The 16912-nt window shown below is 35.6% G+C and overlaps 1 protein-coding gene across 2 annotated transcripts; it reads right to left on the bottom strand.

Annotated features, from left to right (window-relative positions):
* Positions 1-9372, bottom strand: LOC131316539 (protein LIGHT-DEPENDENT SHORT HYPOCOTYLS 10-like). 2 transcript variants are annotated; one of them, XM_058345948.1, is made up of 2 exons: positions 8699-9372; positions 1-408 (listed from the first exon to the last, which is right to left on the bottom strand). In XM_058345948.1, exon 1 carries the CDS (start codon positions 9238-9240, stop codon positions 8701-8703), a length of 540 nt encoding a protein of 179 aa, XP_058201931.1. In that variant the 5' UTR covers positions 9241-9372; the 3' UTR covers positions 1-408; positions 8699-8700. The 2 variants fall into 2 exon arrangements, with proteins under 2 accessions (XP_058201931.1, XP_058201930.1); XM_058345947.1 differs by having other exon boundaries at positions 1-388.
* Positions 9373-16912: the final 7540 nt, after the last annotated feature.

Below are 16912 nucleotides of genomic sequence, written 5' to 3'. Positions count from 1 at the left end.
TTTGTGCGACCAATAACTTGATGGGATTTATATTTAAAGAAAGTGATGTTTAACTCATCTACTTCACTAAATAGAATAACGTACAGATCTGCTACATATCATATATGATAACTGTTTCAGTTTTCTGGAGAAAAGTAGTGAAAGGATACAATGAGAGATTTTATGAGCTGATACATGAAATAATAGTGTTGAGATCTTCGATACAAGCTACCTACGATATACTACTTAATACTAGCTTACAACATATATGTTATATATATATATATATATATATATAAGAAGAAGAAAAGAGCATATGTCAAAAGCAGAATATGGAACTTTTAGACATTTGCCTTTGATTCCGAGCTCCCTTTGCATGCCTTCCAATTCATCTGCTGCATGCCTGCTTCTGCAATATTATTAATAACACTACGAGGAGTTTAGTCCCGCATCAATGGGGTTTGAGAAGGTACGTAGATTGGGTACAAACTTAACTTTTAACATCACGTGTACAAAGTGTACGTATGTATGTCTTCATATTTGAACTCATCACCTAAATTTTGAGAAGTCGAGTTTTAACAACTGAACTACGTACCTAGTGGTGCCCTTAGCATTTCAAATTTCAATATAGCGACAAAAAATTACGTGGAATCAGAAGCATAAATATGTAATGCGGACTAGTGAAAAATAAAATTGTGTGTCTTAGGGTTATAAGGGGCTTGAGACAAGGTTACCCCATCTCGCCTTAATAGAAATTGGGACTGAGCCTAGCACACGCTTGGGCTATGTTTGGATCATGTACTTGTGGAGGGAAGGGATAATGATATGCAAAGTACACGGTAGACTTAACAGTACCTTTCTTCTTCTTTTTTTTGCTCGGCAAACGAAATTTTATTATGGAAGCTCGAAAAGATACATTGAGGGGCTCAACCACAGTAAGCATACAATGCTTACGAAGTCAAGCAAAAGACGAGATATTAACTTACAAAGCCCTCCAACAGTACCTTTCAATTCATCTTCTTCTTCTTTTTTGGGGTGGGGGTAAATTTTAAATTCATCTTTTCCCATTGTCTTTTCTTTTCTCTCTATTTATTCCTAGAAATCCTTTATTCATATATACATCCTTACGGTGGGATAGTCTTGCCCTCATATTAGTACATCACTGGAATATACTACTACTACTAGTACAATTTTTCTTTTTTTATCATCAAAGAGAAAGATATTTTAATTATTAGGTGATAATAATTAAAAGGAGTTACACCTTTTAACTCCTTTTATTAGGTGATAATATACTACTACTACTACTCGTTTTCATTTGTTGAGCAAAAAAAAAAAAATTTAAAAGGAGTTACAGGAAAGAAAGTTAACAGGATTAGGCTGATAAGAAATCAACCACATCCAACAACAAAGAGAGATCGATAAACCAAAACTAGCCGATACGTACGTACAAGTTGCCAGCCACAAAACCAAAGTGGAACAATTAGCCTAAAGCAAAATATATACTGTAGCAGATAAACAGGCAGCAGCTAGCAGAAGACAACAACAGAACAGATATAGCAACAGAATTTCTAACAAATAAAAGTGCAAAATTGACTATCATTGTAGAGGACCACAAGAAAAATTAACGGAGCAAGCTAAGGAATAGTACTAGCACACATTAGTAGCAGGCCAAGCGCGCACAACAGACCAAATACATGCAAGTACGTTAGGAAACGAAATCAACACAACATCTATTGGTTGCTCTCTTATCTTACCGTACCATATAGACTATTCGCCAGAACCCATCTTATTAAAACTTTAATAGTACTCTTTAAGGAGAGCTATAAATTAAAGAGTAAAGTATTACTCTATTAAATGGTACCCAGGCACCAAGATAGAACCATGCGGTATGCAAAAAGGAAACGAAAAGAATATGATCAGTACATCCATTCATGTACATACACCCCGTATATATGCATTTTGGATTCATTTCGGGTTCTATAAAAATAATCTGAGCCGCTCATTTTGTTCGGAATAGTTTGTTTAAGGTTCTTACAAAAAATTAACTCAATCCGATATCGGTAAAGACGTTTACAAATCATGTAACTTTGCTTTAGAAGAATTCAGGCCTGGATTCTGAAGTAAAGTTGGATATTTTGTAAACGCATTTACTGATGTCAGATTGAGTTGAGTTTTTATATGGACCCTAAACAAACTATTTTGAACATAATAAACGGCTCGGATCATTTGTATAGGAACCGAGACGGGTCCAAAATGCATATGTGCACGATGTATCTACCTATAGCAGCTCTCAAAAGGAAAAGGTCAAGCCCGCACACCCTTGATCTCAACCATTTTGAGCATCATGACAAACACATTACTAACAAAGTACTTATATCCACTTTGCTTGTGAACGAAATGTGGGAATCTAAATAGGTCTTATATATATATAACACTTGAATTGATTGAAACCCGGCTTCTAATTAACTGATCTGCAAACAAATTCGCATTTGCAATATATAATTTTTCTTGATCGGTAAGCAAAAATAAAAATAAAAATTATAAGAAGAAGAAGAAGAAGATCACAACCGCACATATGAAAAATTATGAAGAAAAAGAAGACATCATTGTAAAAGGAAAGCAGCGCAACTAAATCAATACGCAAAACCTCGACAAATGCTATGCCCACCCAAACCCAATGGATGCACCATTAGCAACTAAAATGGAACTACTTTAACTTTCCAAGGGTTTCCTTACTTCTTCCCTAAAGTATTGTAGGTCTGTCAGTGGATAGGATTTATCATTTGTTAGATTACTACGAATACCAACCTCATGTCTATATGAGATGAACCCTAAACCTCATACTCTAAAAAAGCACTGCAGGACCATTGGCCAAACCCCAAGGTCTTATTAAGCTACATTTGGCCAACTATAAAAAACTAAAAAAAAAAAATTAAGAAAAGAAAAGAAACTAGCTTAATTCGACACACTTGTTTGGCCTAACCAAAGAACCCATTTAGCCCAAACAACAGTTTGCCGAAAACATCAAGCTTTTGTAGACATTCCAAACATTAAAACCCCAGAAAGCCACAGACAGCTTAGCTTTATACAGTCACTGTTTTTGGCAACGAAGAGGCCATAAAGATGATTCCACAATACCCATAACATGATAAAAGTAAAATCAAATTTGTTGATTTTGCGAAAAGCATAGTTAGGAAGTGTAGTGCTCTGAACCTGAACACCCATTGGGCCTAGGAGGTACGCCATTACCATATAATCACACGTAGAGCTCTATATATTTCTCTCTACTCAAGTTTTTATTTTTCATTTTGAAAAGGCAAAAATATTATTAAGAAGCTCGATAGGAGTCCCTTTTGGCTGTCAACGGCCAGCTAGGCACTAATAACTGTTGTTTGTCTTGCAGATTCAGGTTAAGAAGGTTCAGCTTTGGCCAAACTCAAACCATAGATCTAGGAGAAGAACCGGATAAACTACCGCACTGGCCACACAAAGATAGAGCAAAATAGTGACATAGCTAGCTAGTCAGTGGTAAATCTAACATGCATATCATTAACAAGAAAAAGGCTCTTATATACGGAAACAAATCATAGAATAGTATACACAGCTACTTTCTAAAAGCACTACTACTTTGGATGAAGCTACAAATTCATATATATCCTAACGAACCCTCCCCAATTCAGCCATCAACACGAGTTTCAACATTTTCTCTAAAGGAGTTGAACCCACACGTCGCTGCAACTAAGTATAGCTACACAACCATTGGGCCAACTAATAGGGCTGAGACAGAAAATTACCAGTAGGGAAGAAACTTTAGGACTTAGGTTTACGGTTTGTTCCCAAAGTACTGGCGTACGTAGTTGGTCCCTAGTATGTAAATTGTGTCTCTATTTGATCTCTGATATTTTGAAATGTGTATTTAAATGGTCTGCATGGCTAACTTTGTCTCTGTATTCTCCATTCAACACGGGTATTTTTGAAACTTTGTAACACAATTTTCATATTGGGTACCAAAATGTTGCTTCGCTAATACTTTATGGTTGCCATGAAGGCAAATGGCATAAGAGGGTGCTGAGTGAAGTGGGTGAGAGATGAAGTTGTATTCGTTTGGAGCTTGAAATAGAGTTTGGGTACGGGTTTGGATTATGTATGAGGAAGATGGGTGGGAAAAGAAGAAAAAAGCTGTATTTCAGAGATTTGGGAGGAATTTATTAGTACGAAAAAAAGATGTATTCATTTCGAATATACCATTATTTGGGTAGCAAAGTTCTAGAAACACACTTGTGTTTCGCAGAACATTTAATGGAATTAGCTATGAGGATCATTTAAACGCACATTTTAAACACCAGAAACTATATTGACATAATATCAATTGTGATGAATAAAATGACACTGTTCCTATACTTCGGCGAGGAAACCGTAAAATCAACCCGAAAAGTTAGACACCTTTATCAATTGCCAAACCATTATTTTGGATTGAGGTAGGAATATTTTATATAATCCCTTGTAGCTCTTTATTCTGTTGTTTTTGTTTGTATGTCTATAAACTGCCTCTCTATTATTAATTGGGTTCTTACTCTTTCTCCAAAAAAAATAAAAACAAAAACCTTTAGTGACCATCTTTGAGAATCAAATGACGTGTCACCAATATATTGATGGAATATACTTCATTTGTCATGTAGTGCAATACATTCTACTAATATTTTGGTGACACATCACATGTTACTCAAAAATTATGATCACCATAGCATTGCTCTTCAAAGAAAAGGGTAAGGCTAGGGACCTAGGACTAACCCAATTTGTGGCCATAAACAAATAACTCTCTATTTCGTTGAGGATATATACTATAACTCTTTCTTGTGGTGGCCAATAACTTTCTCTAATAAATTTTTAGCCATTTCAAAAAAAAAAACTAGCTAGTTTCAAAAAAAAAATTGTTGCCTATAAAAAATAAAAAATAAAAACTAGCTAGTTTGAAATCTAGACATAGAGAACAGGAGGAAGCAAGCTTGAGGATTAAACATGAACTCGCAGCTATTTATAATTACTAGCTAGAAGACATTAATTTGTATACATTTTAATCTAAGAAATAGCGGAAGGAGGGAGAACATGGAACATTATATCTCTTGTATTGTTAAATGAGAGAAGTGCTACAGTGAAGATTTGCATTTTTTGTAGAATTTTATAACGTTTGCATAAAAATTCATAACATGATCCGTCAGCTTGGCAGAATTTTCTTTAAAATCGGGAACCTTTGCATAAAAATTTCTAAAACACCAAAACAAAAACTTACCTTCCTTGCCATTTTCTGGTTAGGTCTCAAACTTGTGGAGAGATATTTGTTCGGTAGGGGATACCTCCTCGGGCATCGGTTCCATTATTCAGGAGGGGTTTAGGTTGGTGGTTCAATCTGGCCAAGAGATATCCTTCTAGAATCAAGTTTGGCAAGGGGACTCAACTCTTAAGGAGGAGTTTCCTCGCCTTTTCCTAATCTCTACTCAAAAAGAAAGGATGATCAGTGAATTAAAAGATGCAAGTGGTGATGGAAGGTGGATTATTCTTTTCCAGAGAAGGCTCCGGCCCTGGGAAGATCAACAATTTGAAGACTTGCTTTTGAAATTACAAGCAGTGCAGTTGGATCAATCAAAACGGGATGAGTTAAGTTGGAAATGGGCTTCTGACAATTGTTTTTCAGTAAAATCAGTCTATCATAAATGGGAGCAATTGGGCTTCGCTAGCAACTGGGTTTTGGGATCGATTTGGAAGAATATTAGCCCTCCGAAGGTGGAAATTTTCTCGTGGTTGGCTCTTCAGGATAGAGTGGCTTCGAGAACGGTACTTCTCTATAGAAACTTGATTCCTGAGGGGCAATCGGCTATGTGCCCTCGCTGCTCATTACACTTGGAATCGCCGGAGCACCTATTCTTACATTGCCAATTTTCTTGGGACGTTTGGTCTTTGATTTTGGATTGGTGGCATGTCCAGTGGGTGTGCCCTGCCTCCCTGTTAGATTTGTTTACTTGGTGGCTCGGTATGGGTTTTAAAAATCTAGAGAAGTTTTTATGGGAAACAACCTTCCATGCCACGACTTGGTCGTTATGGTTGGTAAGGAATGATATTGTATTCAACAATGCGTCATGGCGGGTGGAGGATCTTGGGGAGTTAATTAAAACCAGGGTAGCAATGTGGGTTAAGGTGAAGTTTGATATTAAAGTATACTCGGTGGAGGATTTTAAGGGTTATCTTAATGGTATGAGGAAGGTCAAAGTGTAATTGATTTTGTGTGGGTGCTGCGGTTCAACTTTCAGTTGGACAGTTTCTTTGTTTTCTCCTTGTTCTAAGCTTGAGTGCTTAGCGAGTTTTCCTCGATGTACCCCTTTCGAGTTAATAAAATCTCCTTTTGCCGAGCAAAAAAAAAAACTCCCAACATATAGATGTTATGAATTCGAGGTTGATGTGATAAATGACTAAATGTGTGTCTAAATGTCCGGAATCTCTATAACAATGTTCGGAAATGAATATCCGAGGAATAAATTTATTTTCCAATGTCGTATATAGATATACACGCAATTAAAGAGGATGCATGCACATTGTGTGGAGTGTGTGTTACAGAATTTCTCTTGTTGAACATTGCAAAACATTGAACATTCCTAGAATCTGAATGGAATCTGACCTATAACAAAATCATATATTTATCAAATAGATAGCTTCTTTCTGCTTTTTGTCTATGGGCAAGAAAAAAATACATATAACAGCAAAATTAAAACGACATTAATTTGTCACAGTACTGGATTAACTGTTCAATAGTCGGTAGTGCCTAGATGAAACCAACAATGACTAGCCCTGGAAATAGTCCCTAATGTGGAAGAAGTAGTAAACTAGGTTACTAGGCATGTCTAATCGACGTGATAAGAAGGAGAAAACTAGTCCTGGAAGTAGTCCCTAAAGTACAACCGCAATGAGTAGAGAGGACGGCTTACTGGGCACATTGAAGATTAGAGGTCATAACTAATCGACGCGAAACAAACTCTGACACTTTTTCATTGGCATGAATTGCACGCGTAGATCTAGGTAAATAGTTAAACATTTTATTTTTTAAAAAAGGTACATGTATGACACAAATAAAGATGAAAAAGCAGCACTATAAAACGTAGTCCTAAAAATATTTCACAAGCCTACTTTAGATCCAAAATAAATTAACATGCAATGGGTAGAAAGGTGGCTCAAACTTATATGTCAAATTTGAAAGTGATAATCAATCAAGGAGGGACAAACTCTTACAGCTATGAATGGAGGAGAAAAAAAAAATTTTGCAGCAAAAGAATTTTATTAATTTTTGAAAGGTTACAAAGATTAAATGGACAAGGGAAAGGCGAAAGGAAAAATTACTAACCTAAAGTTACCCGAGACCCAAACGTTGGAGGAGAATTAGCCAAATTCCATTTACACTCTTCAAGGTAGGAAGAGGAGTTTTTTAGGGTAGAGGAGAGTCGAATGATAAAATAAGACATATTTGCAGTGCCACAATATTCTCTCCAGATCAAAATTCTTAAGCGTGTTCCTTTTGATTTGAAATTAAATGTAAAGACAGAGGAGAGCTGAGTAGCTAGAGCACGACTAATGTGTCCAATAGATTAATTGTACTGAAATCTCACTTTCAATCAAATTATATATTGATCCACATAATCAACCTTATGCCGTCCAAGAAAATTCAGATAAACGTGAAATGTGTTATCTAAGAAGCCCTTTCCAAGATTGCGAAAACTCCAAAATGATGAATTTTCTATCTGTGAATTTTTTTTTTTAAAAAAAAACACAAATTTTTGTCGTACTCGTTTTACAACAATGTTCAACATACACATACAATCAAGCATTAGATTCTTAGGACAAACTATTGGCGACAAATACGACGGCACTGCATGCCAATAGACAAGGTAATTACTATATAAATTACCTTGCTGATTGAAAAAAAAATTATTCATTTGTTCAAAATAACCAAACAGAGTTTTAACACAACAAAACATTACGCAACTAATAAGGATTTGAATATTTTTAGTAGCTAGGAAACCCAAAGGCCATTTTACAGTACGGGAATGTAGGGAATTCGGAGAGACTTTGTACCATATATGTAATTACTCTCCATCTTAATTAATTAATACGTATATCACATGCAAAAATACCTTGTATTCAATGGCCATTCATGGGGGCCACGAAATCATGCAGAATCCAAGAAGACCCAAAAAAATATTGAAAAGGTATAAGCTGGAATTTTTAAATTAGGCAACAAATAAATTAATATCAAGCAGTGTTTTGGATGATACTGTACGAGAGAGAGAGAGAGAGAGAGAGAGAGAGAGAGAGAGAGAGAGAGAATGAATGAATGAATAATCTTGAGAGAGAGAGAGAGAGAGAGAGAGAGAGAGAGAGAGAGATTGAATGAATAATCTTACACACAGTCTAAATATCACTAAGCAAATTAGGGTTTCGGAGCCATATCGGTTTAGGTTTCTTATGAAATAAGGATGCTAGATCACTCAAATTCATGTTTAATCACTTGGTCAATATATCCTCACACCTAAAATTACCGTCTAAATGGTAATATTCTGTCGGTCCATATATAATCAGAATTATTTTTCTTCCAACGAATATTTGAATCTAAATTTATAGGGATATCGGAAATACTAGTAATTTCAAATCAAAACATATATAGTAGTAAAATTACCATCAAATGGGCTGCTTTGAAGCCTTGAGTTCATTATCAATCCCTTTAATGATCTGATTCTTCTTCTTCTTTTTCTTCTTGTACGGAATACCCCTAGCCTTAGCTTGACACTCCTTCACTTCTCGTAAATAAACCCGAATAGCTCCGTTCCCGAACGGGTTCGTCTCCGATGACCCACCGTGCTCTTCATAGGCCGCTCTCAGCCGTCCAATCAGCGCGTCGAGGCTCCCCCACGCTTGCCGCAGAGGGCAAGTGCACGGGGCAGGTGGGTCCGGTTGCCCGAAAAACACGCAGCCGTTGGTGTGAACCTTGGTTTTTCCAAACTGGTCCAGGTACCGCAGGAAATCCAGGACGTGGTTACAATTGCACTGGGATAGTGAAACCGGTGGCCTCTGGTTTTTCAAGTACTGGCCGAAAGTGTTCCAGTCTCTGCGTTTTTGGGATTCGTACCGGCTCAAAGGAGCTGATACTGCATGGGGAATATCACCGCCGACGGATCGCGATGATTCGCCGATGGAGTTTTTTACTATTTCAGTTGACATGATTGTTGCAAAAGGAGAGGTGAACAGGTTTTTGTGTATTTTTGAGAGGAAAAAAAAGGGGAGGGGGAGGTGGGAGAAAATGGGTAGTGTAGTGGAGAAAGATTGAGATCACATCTTTGAGTCTATTGAGGAGACATGGTATGGGGCCCAATGGAGGGTGCTTTTGTTCTCCTTTTCCTTCTTCTCTCTCTCATCACTCATTCATTCATTTTCTTCTTTCCATTTTTAATAATATATTATTAGCACTAACCATTTTTTAATTAGGACCTGAAATTATTGGACGAGTCATGATCAATAGGATTAGGAAAAAGGGAAATTAGCTAGCCACACAAAACTGTTTGCTTGTGCATATAATTCTATCCAATTTTTTTTTTTTGAAGAAGAAGCATATAATTCTATCCATAGTTATGCTGCATTGGTTTGTTTTTTGTTTTATAATTATGAGACTTTTGACTGGAATTCTATTTCGTGTCCCACATTATTCTGTACAAAATTGTTTATTTACTCTTCTTTCATATATTTTTTTATCGACAAAAGAAGAATTTAATATCACAAAGATTATTCATGTAAATGAGAACTACAATTGGAAAAGAAAATGGCAAAGTTCACTTTGATCCCCTGTGGTTTGGGTCGTATGTGGATATACCCCCTATGATTAAAAAGTGTCCTGTGATTTGTGAAAATGTATAGATGAACCAAATTTCGTCCATATTAATGTCAAGAGTAAAGAACGCGCATTAGAAGTCTAATATACGATCATCGTCTTCCTTGATTCATCTTCTTCCTTGAATCAAACCAATCTATTTCGTGTACCAAAAATTGGATCTGAACTGTTGATATTGTAGAGTTTAACGAGTACTACATCCGTACCGAAATTCAAGTCGATCAAAAATGAAAACCTCATAGTCGAATCGAAATTAGTATGAGGTAAATTGTCAAATTAAATTTACCACTCATATTAACAAGAATTAGATCATTAAGTTATTGATGTCTGATCAAGTTGATTTTTTACAACGATGCTCTATTCTTTGATTAATGCATTATGAATGGCTCGGATTAGATTTTGATTAAATTCAAAAGGCATGTGATACACTTTCGTTAAAATAGATGGAACTGGGTCCATCTGCACATTTTTACAAATCGCAGGGTGTTATGTGAATATATTTCAATCATAGGAGTGTATCCGCACATGAGCTAAACCACAGGAGTCGAAGTGAACTTTGCCGCAAAAGAAAAAACATTTAGGTCCCGTTCTGCTAAGGAAAATAAATACTTATTTTTCAAATAAGCACTTATTTTTTAATCAAAGATGATTTATTGTAAAAGAATGATCTGTCTCGTAAAATAAAAAATAAGTATTTAAAAAATAAAAACTTTATCAAAAAGGGGGCCTTACTCTTTTATATTGTCTGTGCGAAATCTTTTTACAAAATGATATGACATACTGCACTTTTAGTTGTAACTAAAAAAAAAAAGAGTAAGTCTACAGTTATCGATTGGGAAATCCCGATCGGAATCCCAATACCTCGCTGGGCACGCTCCGGCCACCGGACGGCCGATCCAATCCGTCCAATAATTCTAAAAAAAAAAACCGAGTGGGCTCTCGCGGGAATAAACGGCATCCGACATGTGTAAGTGGCCGATCCAAGCACTCCATTTTTGTGTTCGGATCGGCCAAAAACGGAGTGTTTGGATCGGCCGAAAAAGGAGTGCTTGGATCGGCCACTTACACACGTCGGATGCCATTTATTCTCGCATTAGCCCTCTCGGTTTTTTCTTTTAGAATTATTGGACGGATCGGATCGGCCATCCGGTGGCCGGAGAGTGCCCAACAGGGCGTCGGGATTCCGATCGGGATTTCCCGATCGGTAACTGTAGACTTTCTAAAAAAAAAAAAAAAAAGTTAATATCGATAGGTCATTAATTTTAAAACGAAAGGTTTGGTTTACAAAACATTTTGTTTGTGCATGATTGTTTTCATTCACTTGGATCACAATACCAAATCATATGATACCGTGTGTCGGTGCAACTAGTCAAGGAATCCGTTGGTATTAAACACGAGTCCTTAATTTATTGATTAGTAATATAATAATAATATTAGTATCTAAAGCAAGGGCTGCTGATTAAGACTAGAGTAGCAATGTGGGTTAATGTGAAGTTTGATATTAAAATGTATTCGGTGGAAAATTTTAGGGTTATCTCGATGGAACAAGGAAGGTGAAAATGTAATTCTTTTTATTTTTATTTTTTTTGGAGGAGTGGTGCTGTTCAATTATCTGTTGGATGGTTTTTCTTTGTCTTTCAGTTTTTGTATTCTTTTCTTGTTAAGCGTCTGTGCTTAGGGAGTTCCCCACTCGATGTACCCTTTTTCGAGTCAATAAATCTTCGTTTAGCTGAGAAAAAAGAAGAAGCAAGGGCTGCTATCTACTAAATTCAAATTAATCCATCAAATCAACAGTACCACCAAATGGTCTTTGGTGCTATTTTTAAACATGATTTGACTTAGCCTAATCAGATTCCATTATTCTAGAATTTGTTTTCACCCTGAAAAGTTTCAAAGTGTGAAAAATTATTACTCCCCGGCCATCATCATCATCATCACCACCAATAAATTATTTATATGATCAGTATCACAATCACCAATATTATAAAATAATGCAAAAGATAAGGATAGAGATGTACCATGTTTCAAAACAAAGTTAATTATATGACTTTTATGGTGTTAAATTGCGAGTTATTGCAATATCCGTCACCAAATTAATTACTTTTTTTTTTTCGACAACTTCTTTTGATTGGCATTTTTTCCCGACAATTACACTTCTTCTCATGCTCTTTCTGTCCCACTTTGTTGTGCCTTTTTCCTTTTTTTAGACATCTCAAAAAATTGTCAATATCTCTTAGACTCCATTCCGCAACCTTAAATAAGTACTTATTTTTTAAGAAGGCAATTTCAAACTAAAAAATAATGTGTTTACACAAATAATTTTTCTACCAATATAGATCTTATTTGATAGATCTCATCAAAATCTTTTATGCGGTGCAAAAAAAAATTATTTTTCATTTACATTATTTTTGAGTTTAAAAATATGAAATAAGCTGCTTATTTTTTAAGAAAATTTCTGGAACGAGACCTTAATCTATAATATTTTATACATTCAATATTTGTCTTATTTGATAGATCTCAATTAATTTTTTTAAACAAAATTTTTAAAATCATAAACAATATTATAAATTATGAGATATGGACAATTTTTTGTGAAATGCAAAAAAAAAATACAAGCATAATAAAGTGGGACGGAAGGAATAGTATTTTTGTTACTTGACCAATGGTTTTTTTTTGTGCCACAATGATTGCTTCGACATGTCAGTGCATGATTGATTAGCAAGTCACTGGAGCAGAATAATTAATTTCCTTTTTTCATCTAATCTAGCCTGAAATCTTTGTCACGGGCAATAAATATAAGACCTTCAACACGACCACTTGGACTAGAGCACTAGCAAAGTTTGTGGTGTTAGAGTGTCAGCATACTTATTAAATTTTGGATCAAATTACACCTTAAAAATTCACTTTATTATTTTAACTACTCAATTTTAAAATGTTTACTATATCAGGCTTTTTATATTAAATATCAGACCCTCAACTGGACCACTTGGACTAGAGCACTGGCGGAGTTTGTGGTGTTAGAGCATCCACATTACACTTTTTAAATTTTGGATCAAATTACACCTTAAAAACTCACTTTATTACTTTAACTACTCAACTTTAAAATGTCTACTACATCTAGCTCCTTATATTAAATATAAGACCCTCAACACGACCACTTGGACTAGAGCACTGGCGAAGTTTGTGGTGTTAGAGCATCCACATTACACTCTTTAAATTTTGGAGCAAATTACACATTAAAAACTCACTTTATTACTTTAACTACTCAATTTTAAAATATTTACTGCATCAGACTCTTTATATTAAAGTTATCCTATTAAAAATATTATCTACTCTCACTATCTTCTCAATTAAATATTTCTTGCCAATGGCCCTGTTTGGGGCACAACAAATGGGCAAGAAATTGATTATTTTTGTAGTGCTCATTACGAGTCCTACAAAGATGATTCAAACTGCAAGTCATTCTTAAAATGTTTTTTATTCTTGAAAAAAATTAGCTCAATCCGATATTAATAAGGGTTATTTCAAAATTTGTAGGGCTTTTCAGAATCCGTAGGGCGTCTTACAAAATATGAAACAACCCTTACCAATATCGAATTGAGCTCATTTTTTTAGGAACCCAAAAAAAATATTTTAAGAATGACTTGCGGTTTGAATCATTTTTGTAGGATCTATAATGGGCTTTGCAAAATCAAAAATATCAAGCTTTTCTTGCCCGTAGCAAACATGACCTATCTTTGGAGGTGCGGGAGCTTAAGATTTGAAGAAAGTTTGAAATGATATCATTAAATTAATGTTTAATTAAGATTGGAACAGTTACTCATCTTCTTTCGCGTGGAACTGTAGAAATGTTATTTTGAAGCGCAGGGGAGGCGAGGCTGATGCCTCCACCATTTCCGTCTTTGGCTCTTTATTATTATAGCGCCGGAGGAGAAGTAACAAGTGTGTTGTGGATGCTCTTAGTTATGGACTACAACAATTAATAAGATTGCAAAAAGGGAGCATATATAGTAGAGTAGGGTTTCCTAAATCCTATCTATATTATTGGAGTATAGTGTATTTTTTTTTGGTAAGAATAACTGCATTATTATGTATGAATGAAGGTGTACTGTGTGGGGTCTCTTTTTGATGTTGGTATTTATTAATGATTCATGTCTCTGTCTCACTGACTTGTCACAATTTTACTTGGAAATGGGCTAAAAGCTGTGGAATATGGAAGGGTACCCTTTGAATCCTGTTTGGGGAATTTCGATCTCTAGGGTTAGGTTTTTGAGTGCAAGTAGAGACAATTCTGCATGATTATATATTCCCACATTTTGTTCCTGCCTGCAAATGGTGCAAGGATGATAATGAGTAATTTGCAGGTACTTCTGGGACTGTTGAGTCATTTATGGAAATTGGATAAGGATATGATAATGAGTAATTTGTACGTTCAATTTTGTTCGCTCACTTGAGAGATTAAACTGCCTTTGTTTTTTGAGTTCGTTGATTTTTTTCATTGAGAGATTTTATTGACTTTGACTTTGTCTCCTGTTCTTTCACCTTTTGCTTTGCAGGTGATGGATCTTCTGCGAAGGGCAAGCTTGATTTTTAGGCATTTTGAGGAGGGGTTTGTGCGAGTCTTGGTTTGGTTCTGTAGTCGGGTCCTTGCCTTCTTTTTGTTAGTTCTGTCTTGTTTGTTTGGTCGGTATGCATCGCGTTGTAAAATTTCTTTTTTAAATCAATATATATATTCAGGGACACTTAAAAAAATCTTTCAAATCTTAATCTTATAGCTCCCGATCAAATTTTGATGATTCAAGCCGCTCAATGTGTTCAGAACGTGATTTTAAGGGTGCCCGCGAGAAACTGGTAAAAAAAACTAGCCGGGAAGGGCTTGATTTGAGCAGTTTTTTATTGGACCGTTCAATAAAGTTCAATAAAAAAACTGTTCGGATGAAGCTGTTTCCGGTCTCTTTTTTTTGCTGATTTATCGCGGGCACCCTTAAAATCACGTTCTGATTACATTGAGCGGTCCGGATCATCAAAATTCGATCGGAAACTTGGGGGGATTTTTTAAGTGTTCCCGGAACCACCCTGTATATATATATATATTCTCGAAAAAAGAGTCTTCTTTTACAAGTTCTAGGGGAATATATATGTATATGAGTAACATCAAATTAGGCGTTAGTGCAATTAAGCTCAATTGATAGTCCCATTGAGGGAATAAATAAGTAAACAAAGAACTCCCTCCAGGAAAATAAACCAATATTTACCTTCGTTTTGACAATGATTAATCCAGTGAACTTCCATTTGAAAGTTTACAAGGGTGGTCTATGGAGCTAACCCCAAATGATTTATCTCCGGCGGAAGAAGGCACTCTCAATTTTATCTAGTTTGAAAGTTACTCTTAATTTACAAAAGTGACCAACTGAACTAACCCCGGATAAATTTGAAAAGTTATTAAAATCCATCTTTTCTATAAAATGCTTTAGTCGGCGATAGTGTTACCTTTAGCCGACTATATACTAATCTTTAGTCGGTAATAACTGGCCAATTGCCGACTAAATTCGGCATTCTTAGTCGGGAGTTATGCTTTTTCTTGTAGTGATAATGGAGTCGGATCCATTATTTGAATGGGATCTATATATCACTCTGTACAGTAATCAGGAATTAAAAGATACACTATATATCAAACGATGTAATTGAGAGGAACATAATTGCCAATCAAAATTATTGGAAGTACCATGTATCATTGCCAATGCGATACTCTCTTTTTTCGATAATGGCCTACGTGATACTTTCACTATACATAATGTGAGTCAACTCTTGTCTTCCAATAATCTCAACAGCGATGTTTTTTTCTTATCGGCAAAAGAATTTAACAAGCGACGATGATTATTGGTGTCCCAGTGTTGAAATTTTGTCACTACGTAATTGGCTCACATCGAGTGCACACGAAATTGGCAGACGTACTTCGAAAGAATTGAAAACTTAAATTACTCTTGTTTCCTGTATTGATTACAGTAATAAGGAGGGACCCAGAGATTTTTTTTTATGTTAATGTAGGACCCTATAGTGTAGAGGATGTAGGAGTATTTATTCGACGCCTCTGGTACACCAAGTGGCGATGTCTCAAACTCTTCTCCACAACACATTTGTAAAGGCTTCACACACTTTGTGTTGAAAAACGAGTTTGGAGCACCACGTTACGTACGGTGTCTTAGGGACGTTGTATAATTTTCCACGATGCAGGATACTGTTCTTTATGTGATGTATGGGTGATCGAAGATATATGACGAGCATCTCCAGTAGGATAGGTAAAATTAGATGGCTAAATTGAAGCTTTTTGTAAAAATCGGACCCATTTATAAAGTGATTAGTGGTCATTAGTTTATTGAGTTGATTGTGCCTCCAATGGACTAGTTAGTTTTGTTGTATAAAACCAAAACCAAAACCAAAAATAAAAATAAAAAATTAATTGAGCAACGGTAAAATGGGAGATTGAAAAGGTCAACCACTATATCATTTAGTTTAAAAATGGGGCCCATAAAATTTAGTGAGTGCATAAATAGGTGGCCAAATCTATAAAGTAATTTATTGAGTAATAGGTTAATGATCGAACTAACTTATCTAGTCCATTGAAGCTAGTTTTTGCACATTCACTAGCAAACAAGTGCGCAGATACTCAACGGATGTGTACTCTTGATTTTTTTTAATGCAATTTTTTTTTTCTACTACCAAAAGGAAAGACTTAACGAAAGTACAATTATACTATTAGGAAAATAAGGTACTCAAGAGAATCGGAGCCAGAGCTGATTTCTTGTTTATGAAGAAGCACTTTATTTTGTTTCCCAAGGTACTACTGCTTTGAAAACAAAATACTCCTATTTGTACAACATTTTCATATACAGGAATGCTGTGGCTGATCATTAAGGTCTTTTTCATTCCAATTAATAGTAAATTGCTAATCCCCCTGACACATCCCCCGGCCCTACCTCCCTTTTTCCATTATACCCCCGCCTCTCT

Source organism: Rhododendron vialii, chromosome 2a (genome assembly GCF_030253575.1).
Source record: "Rhododendron vialii isolate Sample 1 chromosome 2a, ASM3025357v1".
Classification (NCBI taxonomy): domain Eukaryota; kingdom Viridiplantae; phylum Streptophyta; class Magnoliopsida; order Ericales; family Ericaceae; genus Rhododendron; species Rhododendron vialii.
This window is presented reverse-complemented; position numbering and strand designations above follow the sequence as displayed.

Excerpts from the sequence above, each read along its gene's own strand:
- LOC131316539 (XM_058345948.1), bottom strand. The coding sequence starts at position 9,240 with ATGTCAACTGAAATAGTAAAAAACTCCATCGGCGAATCATCGCGATCC.